Here is a 12,892-nt window from a genome sequence, read left to right as displayed (position 1 = left end):
CAGGCAGACCCAGTAACCAGTGCAAGGTGGTACAAGTCACATCTGCAGGGCTGAGAAAGCTGGAAATGAAAGAAGCCATCATTTCCATGCTATGTAGAACCTGCAGGTCCCCAGGATCTGAAGGTTCCTGGTCTAAGGAGATGGTGGAGCTGAGTCCTTGGAGTGGCAGTGGCAGAGGAGCCCTTTCATCTCCTTAGGGTGGCCCTGAGGATGCTCCTGAGCTGAGTAATAATGTGAGAGGAGGCAATCCTCCACCCCAGAGACATCAGCTCACACCCCCCTGAGAAAAGGCTTCTCTCCTGCCCTCACCCCACCACCTTGATGGCTTCAGCATCACGAATGGGCCAGGGTTTCATGCTGGCCAGGATGGAGCTGCCTGGTTCCTGTGGGGAGGGTTGGATGCAGCCTTGGAGCAGCAGGTGTCCTTCCCCTCAAGCCAGACATCCCAAACATCCCTCTCACCCAGGGGGCACAACAGGGTGACCCTTTCTCCCACCTTGCCCTGCCTGCAGTCGCCCCTTGGGGACAGCTGCTGGCCCCAGACACTGGGTGTTAGTTAGGTGGAAGAAAATCCCTTAACTGTTTGCTCCTACTCCCTCTGGGCTGAATCCATGAGCTCTTGTTAAATTCAGCTTCTGTCACCAATCCTGCTCAGAACAGGAACCAAAAAAGCCCCACAATGCTTTCCCCCACCCTGTCACGCACCACACTGCATCCTTGCAATGGCCGGCTGCCCAGCGAGATCTCTGAATAGTTATTCATGGGACGGGGAGACTGCTCTGGCCACTCACCAGTCTGAGTCATCACCCCCTGTGAAAATCTATTTTTGTCACCTCTTTGTCTCTGGGAAGAAGTTGTGGTCCCTGCTGAGGGACAGGTCGGGACCGTGGGAGAGGTGAGCCCTGCCCTGCTGTGATACCCAAGCCTTCACCATCCCAGCATGGGTGAGCGGGGCCGGGCTGGTGCAGAGGGGCTCACGCTTCCCCCCACTGCCAGAGCAGCACCAGCCAGAGGTATAAACCCTGCCACCACGATCCTGCAACCTTTGGTAATAAAACCTGGATAGCACAAAGTCCCCAGCACAGCATCATTTTCCCTGGCAAGAAGCTTTGTAGAAGCGTATGGCACATTTTTCTGCAGGGTTGCAGATAAAGGTTACCTCTCCCACCCTGATCTGCACAATGTGGGGTAGGGTGGCCTGGTGCAGCACTCACATGGGTTCCTTTCCAATCCACTCCCACCGTGGACGGCGCTGCCGGGGTGAGCGTGCAGCAGGCAGGGGCAGATGCAGCAGGGTGCAATCCCCTGCCCCTGTTAGCAAGGGACAGGTTAGAGGCAGGTGGCCTCCCCTCATGTCATGGGGTGCAGGCTTCTGTTTCCTTTGCATCCCAGCCAGTGCCCACTTGCCAAAAGCACACTGAGCACTCACCCTCCCAGAGCGCTCACTGGCCTCACCACCAGGGCCAGACACCTGTTGCTTGGGCTTTCTTCACCAGAAAACTGTTTCTTGCCCAGACTGCTCCATGTCCAGCTCCACTTTTCCTCTTCAGCATTCCCTTCATCTCTACCTCTTCCTTGAACTGCCCCATCTGTCTTCCTCTCCTCCTCCCCACAGCCTTACACCACCACAAGTCAGGCAGGTCTCTTGCTGGCTCCAGGGTGAGGGTTTTGAGGGGCTGGGGTACAATGCACTCTGCAAGGAGAGAGGGTGACTGTACACTGTCAACAGCCAAATTTGAGGAGCCTTTTGTAGCTCTGGCTCCCTTGCTATCCACTCAAATATGCCTGGGGGGAAGGAAGAGGTAACCTTGACTGTTGTTTCATACCCAGCACTAGAGCTGTTTAAAACACACACGCTCCTGCTTCTCTGCAGGCTAGGAAGGATTTCCTGCCATTACTGAGTAGAGCTTGAAATTGATTTTGTTTGTTTTCCCTCTTCTGCTCCTCTTTTCTCGGCAGGGCTGCATAGGGCATGGCACAGCTTCTGTAGGAGCAAGGAGAAAGTGGTTGTCAGAGGTAGCTCGTTTATGAGCAGTTCAGACTAGAGTGATGGTGGGGGAAGATTAAACATCTGTCTTTATTTCCCAAATGGGTAACATGGGCGTGCGGGGCAGAGGCTGAGGCATCCCACGGCAGCTCTCTGCAACAGTCCTGTCTGAGGTGGGAGAGCAAGACAGCTAAGTTTGCTAGTTTAATTTTTAGGAGAAAGCCAAGAAGGAAAAGGCCAAAAGACCATCACAGGGAATGACTGACAACGAGACTCTCACCCTCGGGTTATCAAAAGGGCCCTTTACTTCCAGCCTAGGTATCTCGCAGGGGAAAAATCATCCCCTGGGCTGTGCCGGAGCAGCATTCTCTCGCCGGAGGCTGCCGCCGGGCTGACTTCAGCGAGCCCGAGGCAGGGCGGGCCCCGTCCCCGAGTGCCCCCGGACCGTCTTCCCTGCCTTTCCCGTCTCCTTGCCCGCTCGCTTCCCACGGCTGGGACCGTCGCCCTTGCAGCCCGTGGAGGGTGCTCGGCGGGAAGGGGGAGACACTGAGAGGGGCACGGCCGGGGGCACGGCCGGGGCGGGGGCGGCGGCGGCGTGGGCGGTGCGGTGCGGGCGGCGCCGCCCGGCACATATAAGCGCGGCGCGGCGCGGCGGGGCCCCGGCGCCGGTGCTGCTGCCGGTACCGTCCTTGTCCGCCAGCTCCCTCCGGGCTGCCCGTCCATCCCTCCGACCGTCCGTCCCCTTCTCCATCCCCGCCCGCTTTGTTTTCTCGCCGTCCGCGGGCTCGGGCCCCCCACGCCGCTGCCACCCTGAAGTTTCTGGCGGTGCTGCTGGCGGCGGGCATGCTGGCTTTCCTCGGGGCCATCATCTGCATCATCGCCAGCGTCCACCCGGCCGGCACCGCCGCGCCCGCAGCCGCCGCCGCCGACAATGACTCGGCCGCCGCCGCCCTCCTGCCCGCCGCCGACAAGGGGCTGGGAGCGCTGCACGGCCCCGCCGAGGCTCTGGCCAGCGCCGGGCCGCGCCTGCCGGGGGGGCCGCCGCTCTTCAGCCGCTTCGTCTGCACCCCGCTGAGCACCGAGTGCCCGGCCAGCGGCACCGGCACCGCCGCCGGCAGCGCCGCCGGCCCCGAGGAGCTGCTGGCGCTGCGGAGCGCGGCGGCCCAGCTGCGCCGCACGGCGCTGGAGCAGAAGGAGCGGATCCGCATGGACCAGGAGACCATCCGGGAGCTCACCGGCAAGCTCAGCCGCTGCGAGGGCGGCCTGCGGAGCCCCCCCGCCGCCGCGCCCCCCGCTGCCGCCGGGCTCCGCGCCGCCCCGCGCCCCGGCACCATGGGCCACCCTCCCGACGAGCCGCCCGCCGTGCGGGAGCTGGAGGAGGCTGTCCGCACCCTCCAGGACCGAATCGACCGGATAGAGGTGCGAGGGATGCTCCTGGGGGTCTGGGAGGTATGGCCCCAGGGGATGACACTTCCAGGGAAAGATGCTCCTGGGGTCTGGGAGGGATGGTCCCAGGAGGTGATGCTCCCACACGTTGCATTCCCCCGGCCTGCAGCCACATGCACCTAGCTTGTCCCCCTCGTGAGGCTTCAGGAAGGTTGTTCTTGCCTCCCTCTTTCCTGAGCTATCTGCCCAGGGGCAAGCAACTCACCTTGAGCTCTCCTCTCTTTCCACGCAGGGTAGTCCCAAAGCACCAGCGCTGCCCACTTTCCCCCCCGTCTGCACCCAGCTAGGGGACCTTGCTTGCCCCAGAGCACCTGCTAAGGACTCCTCCAGAGCAGGCTGGCAGCTCAGGGCCAAATCCTGCCCTTTAGCAAAAAGGTAAATCCCATCTGATGCCATCGTGGTTATGAATGGGACGTCTCATGAAGTGAAGTGCAGTGCCACCCACCACGAGCCTGGCACCCTTTCCCCACATGGTCCATAGGAGCTGGAGAGGGAAGGGCACAGCTGGAGTCATTCACTGTGTCCATTCCTGTGGCATTGGGCTGTTGGCACTTGGGATGCAGCCCCCTGGTCCCCATTCTGCAGCAGCTGTGCAGCGTGTGCCTGGCAGGCTCAGCCCTGGGCCAGCCACAATCCAGTGGCACCAAAGGCTCTACCATGATGCTTGTCATGGGGCACATCACAGAGTGCATGTGAGCACTGATTTATTTGGGCTCAGCAGTCCCACGGAACTTGGCAGACTTTGCAGGATATGGCTGTGGCAATGGTTTTGGCACGTGAGAGCTGCAAGAGGAGAGTTGTCTGTTTTCCCTGTGGGAATTGCTCCAGGTAGGGATCGCTCCCTGAGGTCTGTCAAGTGTCAGAGCCACCTGCAAGGAGCCTCCTGCGAGCCCTCAACCCTCTCATCTTCCTGTTCAGTTCCCTGTTGCCCTCTCCACTCTTCCCTGGAGCTAGGAGGTGGGGTCATGCAGCACATTATGGGGTCCCTCTCCTCAGCTTTGCTCTTTTGACCCCACTCACTACAGACATGTGGGTGCAGCAGCAGGCAACGGATGGGAAATTCAGAGCCACTAAGGTCACAGGCTGAGAAATGAGACTGGGAGAGAGTTATTATAATCAATGGAGACATGAACAGGAATAAAAACGCAAATAGAAATAGAAACGCAAATAAACGCATGAACAAGAGAAGGAAAAGAGCTGGAAGACCAGAGAGGAAGCACCTGTGAGCTACCAGGGTAATGCACACACAGGCACAAGAAGAAACACAGAGGCATGCCGGGCACATGCAGGGAGAGTGGGATGAGCAGCCTATCTGACATGTTGCCCAGAGCTAAATGCAGCTGCAGGGAGCGACAGACCCCCCCCCCCCCCCCCCGAAAAACCCTGCAGCCCTAAACAAATGATTTTCCATCAGTGGAATAACACAGCAGGTATACTCACCCAAAAATAAAGCAGTGAAATAAGTATCTGCACACATACACTAGACGATGCATGGTGGGACAGCGCCCAGCATATCAGTTTGGATCTTGGGAGCATCAGGCTACAGAGGCATGTTCTCCCTCTTCTCCATCGGGCAGCATCACCCATCAGCTGCCCTGGCCCCTCTCCTGGGGTTTCTGATGATGGTGGGAGGTTTGGGGTGGAGGAGGAGGGTGAAGCTCACAAGGGTTGGAGCAGGCTGTCACATGCGCCTAGGGAGCCTAAAGTGGTGCTGGGATGAGGCTCATGCACACACTGATGAGGAAGCCAAGTGGCACATGACCAAAAATGTTTTGTGTTGTGTTGCCAGGGGCCTGAGGGTCCCAAGTTTGCTCTGCAGGGGAGACACAGCACCCTAAGGCTTAGTGAGCCTTGTCAGGTGAGGGAGTAGGGCAGTGTGTTACAGGTGGGCTGGACTTTGTCTGTCCTGGCTCCCACCTGGTACAAAGTGTCACCTGTGTGCACCACACCCCTGTGATGGCTGCAGCCCTGCCAGCTGAGCCTTGTGGTCACAGCTCAGCCATCCACTGACAGTTTCCTGTGGCCTCCCTCTCCAAATTGCCTCCCACCCCACCCCAGGAGCAGACACCTAAGACTTCTTGGTGGGGTATCTGCACTCTCCCGTCCCGCCTGGCTCCAGCTGTCAGCCCTGGGAGCCTTCCTGGGGTACCCCATGGCACAGGAGGCACTCTCAGCCTCCACAGCTATCCTGGATGATGGCAATGATCATCCCAAAAGGTGACCTGGATGGGGACAGTCCCGGGGTGGCTCTCATGTGCTGAAGACTCTGCAAAACCCACTGGGGAGGAGAGGAAATGCTGCCTCCACCTCTGTGGTGGCTTAGTCTCAGAAGAGAGATGACACAAAATGCCATGAGCCACTCTGGGAAGGCTGTATCCCAGGGAGTCTCCAGTCAGGTTGGCCAGCAGGGATTACTGCTGGGTGTTTCAGAGCTGAGACTGCGGGGAGGGGGCTGGTAGAAGACTGCTGATCTAATCTGGGCACTCTCAGCCCTGTCTGTAAGGCATAACAAGATTTATTCATGCACTGAAAAACCTATTAAGGCATTTGTTTCTTAATTTTGTCGGCATGGCAGAAGGATTTCCCAGGAGAAGATGCAGGGAGGGCCCCCACGGTCTCACTTTTTGTCCCCTGCCATTTCTGTGGGGCTGGGCTAGCATCAGCACAGCATTCACACATCTTCCCTCACCTCTTCCCAACGCCACCCGAGGCACTGATCGTCCTTTCCTCGTGCACCACAGCCTAGTTAGGCTTTTTCATCCCGGTTTCAAGGGTCCCCCCCCCTTTCTCTCAGCACGTGCTCATGTATGTGCACTCTGGTGCATCTTGGAACACAGAGCCGAGGGTCCCAGGTGCTCCTTTTCCATGCTTTTAGTTATTGCTGCAAGGGGAAAGGGATCAGGGAGAGAATCACCTTGGCTGCCTGGGCTGTGCCGAGATGCGGATGCCCCCCTTCTCCCCATCATCCCTTGCAGGAGAGAGGAGCGGGAGAGGGCACAGCCTGATGGGCTCCATGGGGGGACCTGGTGGAATTGCAACAGCCTGTTTGCCCCTCAGCTGGTTCATGGCTGTGCCACTGTGGCTGGTGACCTGGCTGCAGGCAGGAAATGCTCGGGTAAGGGAATGGGAATGGTAGTGACCTAGCTGCTTCCCTCCTGCCTTCATCTCCAGCAGTGTGGGGATGTAAACACCCAAATTGTGGCAGTCCCAGCCTGCCCTGAGAGGTTTCAGGGGAACAGGATCAACGGTGAGCCCTTCTCTTGTGAGGAAGAGGGAAAGGCTGATCCATTCCTGTTTTTCTTCTAGTCCATGCAGTCCCTTTTGAGTTTAATCATCCCCAAGGTCCTGCCTGGGTCCAAAGAGGTGGCAGGGTCCAAAACCCCCTGGTGCAGCAGGTGTGCTGTCCTGCAGCAGTGAGCATCCCAGGGTAGCAGCCACTGAGGAGTTTTGTGCAGGCTGTAAGGATCCACGGCTCCAAGGAACGGAATGGGCCCGCTGTGTGCACGCACCCAGCTGAGCAGCATGATCCCTGGGATGTGCCAGGGCTCCATCCCACGGGCATCATCTTGTGCTCCTGCCTGCCCTGTCCCAGCAGCCAAGGTGGGTCCTGGTGGGCTGAGGGGGAGCAGCAGCACCCGGACTTGCCGGTGCATTAGTAAATGAGGCTCTGATCTCCTTATGTAAATCAAAGTGCATTTGCTGGCTGAGGGCTGCAGCCCCAGTGAGCACACACCGGCACCGCTGCCGCAGCCCCCTGCCCCCACCTCCCCCTCCCCACCCCCTGCCAGCCGCTGACATTTAACGTGATTAATTTTATCTGGCATCTTTCAATCTTTTTTTGCCGGTTCTGGTGGCCAAAAAAGCGTGGAACAAGCCTCCCCCACAGCCACTGCCCACTCCCCTGCTGCCTGTGCGGCGGCAGATGGGAAGCCGGGTGCCTGCCGAACAGCCAGGGAGAAGGCGCTTCCCCCCCTTCCCCTCCCCAAAGGTCACCAGTAAATAACAGCTGCACATCAACCATTAATAATTTTGCAAATAATTTGCCTTGTGGGAAAGATGCTCGAGCGGCAGCTCGGAGATGAGGATCATGGCTGGGGGATGCAGCCCAGCCTGGCGTCAGGGACATCACCCAGCACAACTCGGCTGCACGGGGTAGAACGTGGAGTCCAGTCTCCTGTCCAGCCATCCTCTGGCTGCAGGGATATGGATGGTGTTTGCTGGGATGGCCCTGAAACCCTGCCAGATAGGGGTACTGGCTACAAGCCCTTTCCAGAAGGAACATGGGGTCAGCAATGGTTTAAGTCAGCCATGTGGCTCCGGCTGTCAGTGCCCTGGCTGCCAACTTGAGAGGACCAGCAAGAGCTGGAGACAGGGCTGGATGGGGAAAAACTCGGGAGGGGGGAAGAAAGTGAATGAAATGGGAAAGACACAATGTGTGTGCATGGGGAGAGGCATCAGGAAGAGATGCTCTACAGCCAGAGAAATGAAAAAGCCATAGGGAGAAAAGTTACAGAGGCAAGAAAATAGCAGCGAGGAGAAAAGCAGGAGGAAGAGTGAGGTTAAAAAAAGTACTCAGTCACTACTGAATAATGTAGGGCAGGCTATCAGGGGCTAGTCAGAGTGACAAAATCTCCCAGCTTTTCCTTTTTTCGTCATTAACAGATGGAGCCATGCATGAAAGCAGGGACGTAGGCTCCAAACCCACAGCTCGAGCAATCAAAGCGTGCGGCAGACAGGAGCGTGCCAGCCTCCGCTGTAGCCAGGCGGCCTGAAAGGATGAGAAAAGCTCTTGGAGCCCACGGGATGTGGTCACAGAGGCAAAGGCAACCCCATCCCATTTGGGCTGCCTCCTGCCAAAATGCAGCCAGCTCAGCTTGGGTACAAATGCAGACAGCCCCAGGTGGGAACTATCCTTGCCAAGAGGATGAGAATTAACCTTTCCACTTCCCTCAAGATTCCCTTCCATCTCTACCCTGCCTTCCATCAGGTGGATCCCCAAGACCCCTTTAAAAAAAAAATAAAAGCAAAAGAGTTAAAGCTCCTTTCACACTGGCTAATCCTTCAGTTTTGCAAAGACCAAAGGTAGGATTCTCTTTGCTGGGCTGCCCGGAGCAAGCTGGCAGTGAGAGCTGGCATTTGGTCAGGGCTGGCAGATGTCCCCAGCACAACCTCTCTTTTCTTGTTGGGTTTTGCTTTTCCAGGTTGGTTTTCCTCACAGAACCTGTGGGTTTGCCCTGGCAGACACTGCTGGCAGCTCTTGCAGACCTTGGGGCATCACAACTTCCATTTTATTTGTAGCCCAAGCATGTTGTTGCCCAAAGTGGGTACATCTGTGCTCACACCAGCACCATCTTCTCACTTTTCCTCTCCCTGCTGTTCCCATCCGCCAAGGCTGCATCCTGCCCAGCCAAACCTGACTTTCTTCCAGCCTTCCCCTCCCCTCTGTTGTTCATGATGGATATCAAAGATTAGGGGTGACATGGGGAGGCATCCCTCTCCTTCAGCTTTGTGTGCGGGATTATCAGATCCTGTCCAGCCTGGAGAAGCTGGATGTAAGAAAGAGGAAAATGCAGGAAGCCACAACCACAGGTGAGCATGCTGACCTCCCCCAGGCCAGCTCTGAGGCAGGAGGGAGGCTGTTCAGGTTGACAGGGATGGTATCCCCATGTCCTGCCAGCAAAAGCCACGTGAATGTCCAGGGCTGAAGCAGCCATGCAGATCCCTCGGTGCCGGAGGAGCCAAGCCAAGGGTCTCCATGGCTGCTCCAGCACCTCTGGGAAAGTCTGGCAACACAGAGAAGGTGGTTGTCATCTTTCAGAGGCCACGGCAGAGACACTAATCCACTAAGGACACGGGGAAAGAAGAGAGCTCCTATTTACAGAGAAACCCCAGGAGGATGGCAAAGGGTTACTTTCTCCCTTCCAGACTGGTTTTCTTCCATCTGGGATGGGGTCTCCCAGTAAGGTGGGATCTGGGGTCTTTGCAGAGTACAGTAGCAGGTGGGAGCATCTTTACCAGCTGCCATGTTGGTGCCATGGAAAGAGTTTTGGTCTGAGTGTTGATCCTGATGGGGCAAGACAGGCTCGATGTCCCCAGGTGATGGCTCATGCCTTGAGGACCAGAGACACGACAGCCTGGCACCAGTCCCACTTCTCCCTGATATCCTGGTGGCCCGGGAGAGGTTGGCTTATGGAGAGCTACCTGGCACACGTGCACACACCCCCACACACCAGCTGAGCTCGGCTAAGAGGATTACAGCCCCATTAAGTGATGTTAGCGTGCTGCTATAGGTAAGCAGCCTCACGAGCAGCAGGAGTGACCGGGAGCTCCAAGGTCCTGCCCGCATCATTTCCTCATCGTGGGAGGCTGCCTGCAGGAGCAGAGCCAAGGGATGACCCAAACATCCCATCATTGCTCTGTCTCTGAAGTAGCAGAAAGTCATTAAGAGCAGCCAAGCTTTGTTTTGCAGTAATGAGCTCAATGGGGGCTCTGAGAGGGGAGGTACAAAGTCAGCTGGAAGCTCTTGGAGAGGACCCCAGTGCGGATATGGGACTGTCATCCCAGCACTACCTGTAGTGCTGCAGGCTGGGCATGGCCTTATTTAAACTCTTATAGTGACACTGTGCTGAATTTTCTCTTCTGTGCTTCCTATTCCTGCTATCGTGGCTGCCGCCAAATGCAGCAGGAGCTGCCAGCCCGCACCAATGGCTCAGCACCCACTGCCCCGGCACTTGCCCGTGATGCCCTCCACACCAAGATGGAGCAGCTGGAGGAGCAGCTCCTTTCCAAGATCCTGACCCTGCAGAAAGAGCGCCAGGCCGCCAACACTGACCGCAGCCAGCAGCAGCACAACATTGAGAAGGAGCTGAACTCCCTCCAGAACCGGGTGACGGAGCTGGAGCACGGTGAGTCCTGCCTAGTGGGGATGGAGGTGGGGCAGAGGGTTCCTACCCCGAGGTACATCGCCAGGAGAGCCCTAGGACAAGTCACCCCCATCCCAATTACAAGTGCTGACCTTTCTCTCTCCTCCCCATCCTTGCTACGTAGGACCACAGGGCTATAGCCCTCCTGACGCCTTCAAGGTGACCATCCCGGTGCAGAACAACTACATGTATGCCCGCATGAAGAAGAGCCTGCCAGAGCTGTACGCCTTCACCATCTGCATGTGGCTGAAGTCCAAGGCCCTGGCAGGCATTGGCACCCCATTCTCCTACTCTGTCCCCAACCAAGCCAACGAGATCGTGCTGTTGGAGTGGGGCTCTAACCCCCTGGAGCTGCTCATCAACGACAAGGTCAGCCCAGTTGAAGGAGGGGCAGGAGAGAAAATCCTACCCTCATCTTCCCTGCTTCAATCCCCCTAGGAAATTATATTCCTGGGGGCACTGGTGTGGGGGAGCTGGGAGGAATGGGCCCTAGGTTTATGGTGGGAGGCAGGAGGATTGGAAGGATGGCTCATTGGGGTGAGTTTTGAGGGGGAGAAACAGCACATCTGGATGTCTGTAGATTTTGGGATGCCACCACTATCACGGGGGTGCCCATCTTGCTCTGCGAGGGGCTGGGAGACCCTGGGGTCCCCCAGCAGTCCTACTGAGGGCCTGGATCTTGCTCTTCTCTCAAAGGTTGCCCAGCTGCCGCTGAGTCTGAAGGACAAGGCCTGGCACCACATCTGCGTGGCGTGGACCACCCGGGATGGCAAGTGGTCAGCGTACCAGGATGGCGAACAGCGGGGTGCTGGTGAGAACCTGGCCTCCTGGCATTCCATCAGGCCCCAAGGAATCATCATCCTGGGCCAGGAGCAGGTAGGTACCAGTTTGACACCGAGACCTGCCAGTTAGCATCACTCTAGTGTGAATTGGCTTGGGGGAAAAGGCCCCAAATGGGGTGAGGGGAGGGGATAGCGTGGGCAGGAGCGCTCAGCGGGGCTCTCCTGCCTGTTCATCCAGCCTCCAGGCTGGTCATGCACCCTCATTGTCATATCCCTTTGGGATAGGGAGAGGGAAGAGAAGATAATGCCTTCCTTGCAAGACATTCCCTCCCTGTTTCCTTGAATCTCTTCCATGCATTCATCCCCACCTCTCCTTGCCATCAAGCACCTTGCTCTGCTTCTCCCCAAACTTCTCCCTCTCCCCCTTGCCATTTCCCAGTGGATGCATCCTCCTCTTCTCTTCATCCCTGTCCAATCACCTCTCCTGCTCTTTCCCAGGACACGATGGGGGGCCGCTTTGATGCCACACAAGCCTTCGTGGGAGAGCTGGCACAGTTTGGCGTCTGGGACCATATGCTGGCGCCAGCAGAGATCCTGGGCTTGGCTAACTGCACCTCCCACCTCCAAGGGAATGTGATCCAGTGGGATGACCAGGCGGTGGAGGTCTTTGGGGGTGCCAGCAAGGCGGGCTTTGCCGCCTGCGAGGAAGGGAGGAAGGCGTGAGTGGCCCCCAGCCCTTTTCCCAGCGCCAAGGAGCCCGGTGGCAGCCTCGAAGCAGGGAGCCCCTTTCTCCCCTCCCAGACCAGTAAGCCTTGCTGGGGCAATGCTTAAGCCCCCCGTGCTGGTGTCCCAGGAGGGAGAGGGGCCCCTGGAAGCCTCCCTGTTGTCCCTGTGCTGGTGCTGTGGCTTGTCCTCATTCCTGGCAGGCTGGCTCCTGAGTCTCATCTTGCCTCACTTCTGTTTTGGGTGGAACTCGCTGTACCTGCAGGTGTCCTTGGTACGGTGAGGGTCCTCACCTTGTCAGACCTAACAGGGAGTGGGAAGTAGAACTCCATCTACTTTGAGTGCAGTCCAGCCTCAGTGGGATGTCAGGGTGCAGGCATCACCTGAACACATCCCCTTTCCTTATTTATTTCCAGCAACCACACTGTCCGTTTTTATGAGCCTGCATTCCAGGATCTCATCCCCAGCTCCATCCTTCTCCTGCTGCCCTGGTTTTTCAAATGTGGCCCCAGGAAAGCTGAGGGAGAGTGGCAGAGAGTCAGTGGCACAGCACTTACCCCCCAGCACCCCTTTCCCTGCCTCTGCTGCCTGTTTGGGCAGGGCTGCCCAAGGGGAACCACACTTTTGAAGCAGAGGGAAGAGAGCACTCCCCACCACCTCCAAGCTGGGGGATGGGTCAGCCACCAAGGGAATGGGGGGAATGGGGCAAAGCATCTCCCCCAGCGCTGGCCGAGGGGGAAGGAGTGCAGCACTGCCATCAAAGGGAACAAAAGCAAGAACAAAAGAGGTGGAGAATGGTGGCGGTCAGAGGAGCCCTGTCATCATCCCCCCCATCTTTTGGTACTGGATTGGGCTACTGCCCTTGGTTCCACCCAGGTCCCCTTCTTTAGCGGCTCCTTGCCAGGAACAGGGCTGCCACTGGCCTTGAAACAGGGAGGGTGAAAGAGCAGGCTGGTGTTTTCCCTGTGGAGTGCCTGAGAATACGCCGTTTCCACATTGTGTGGTCACCAACATCTCGATATGTGAGTGTG

The 12,892-nt window shown here is 57.7% G+C and overlaps 1 protein-coding gene across 1 annotated transcript; it reads left to right on the top strand.

Moving 5' to 3' along the window:
* The first annotated feature begins 2,655 nt into the window (after positions 1-2,655).
* LOC131592994 (neuronal pentraxin receptor-like) lies at positions 2,656-12,207 on the top strand. The gene is made up of 5 exons (XM_058865073.1): positions 2,656-3,406; positions 10,116-10,338; positions 10,481-10,725; positions 11,053-11,232; positions 11,637-12,207. Exons 1-5 carry the CDS (start codon positions 2,831-2,833, stop codon positions 11,859-11,861), a joined length of 1,449 nt encoding a protein of 482 aa, XP_058721056.1. The 5' UTR covers positions 2,656-2,830; the 3' UTR covers positions 11,862-12,207.
* Positions 12,208-12,892: the final 685 nt, after the last annotated feature.

This window comes from Poecile atricapillus, chromosome Z (genome assembly GCF_030490865.1).
Source record: "Poecile atricapillus isolate bPoeAtr1 chromosome Z, bPoeAtr1.hap1, whole genome shotgun sequence".
In the NCBI taxonomy this organism is placed as follows: Eukaryota; Metazoa; Chordata; class Aves; order Passeriformes; family Paridae; genus Poecile; species Poecile atricapillus.
The sequence above is the reverse complement of the archived record's forward strand: the minus strand, read 5'-3'. Positions and strand labels throughout refer to the sequence as shown.

Bases quoted from the DNA above. Each gene is read 5' to 3' on its own strand.
- LOC131592994 (XM_058865073.1), top strand. From the start codon at position 2,831: ATGCTGGCTTTCCTCGGGGCCATCATCTGCATCATCGCCAGCGTCCAC. The intron at 10,726-11,052 runs GTCAGCCCAGTT...CTTCTCTCAAAG, and splicing joins AGCTGCTCATCAACGACAAG to GTTGCCCAGCTGCCGCTGAG. The intron at 11,233-11,636 runs GTAGGTACCAGT...GCTCTTTCCCAG, and splicing joins TCATCCTGGGCCAGGAGCAG to GACACGATGGGGGGCCGCTT.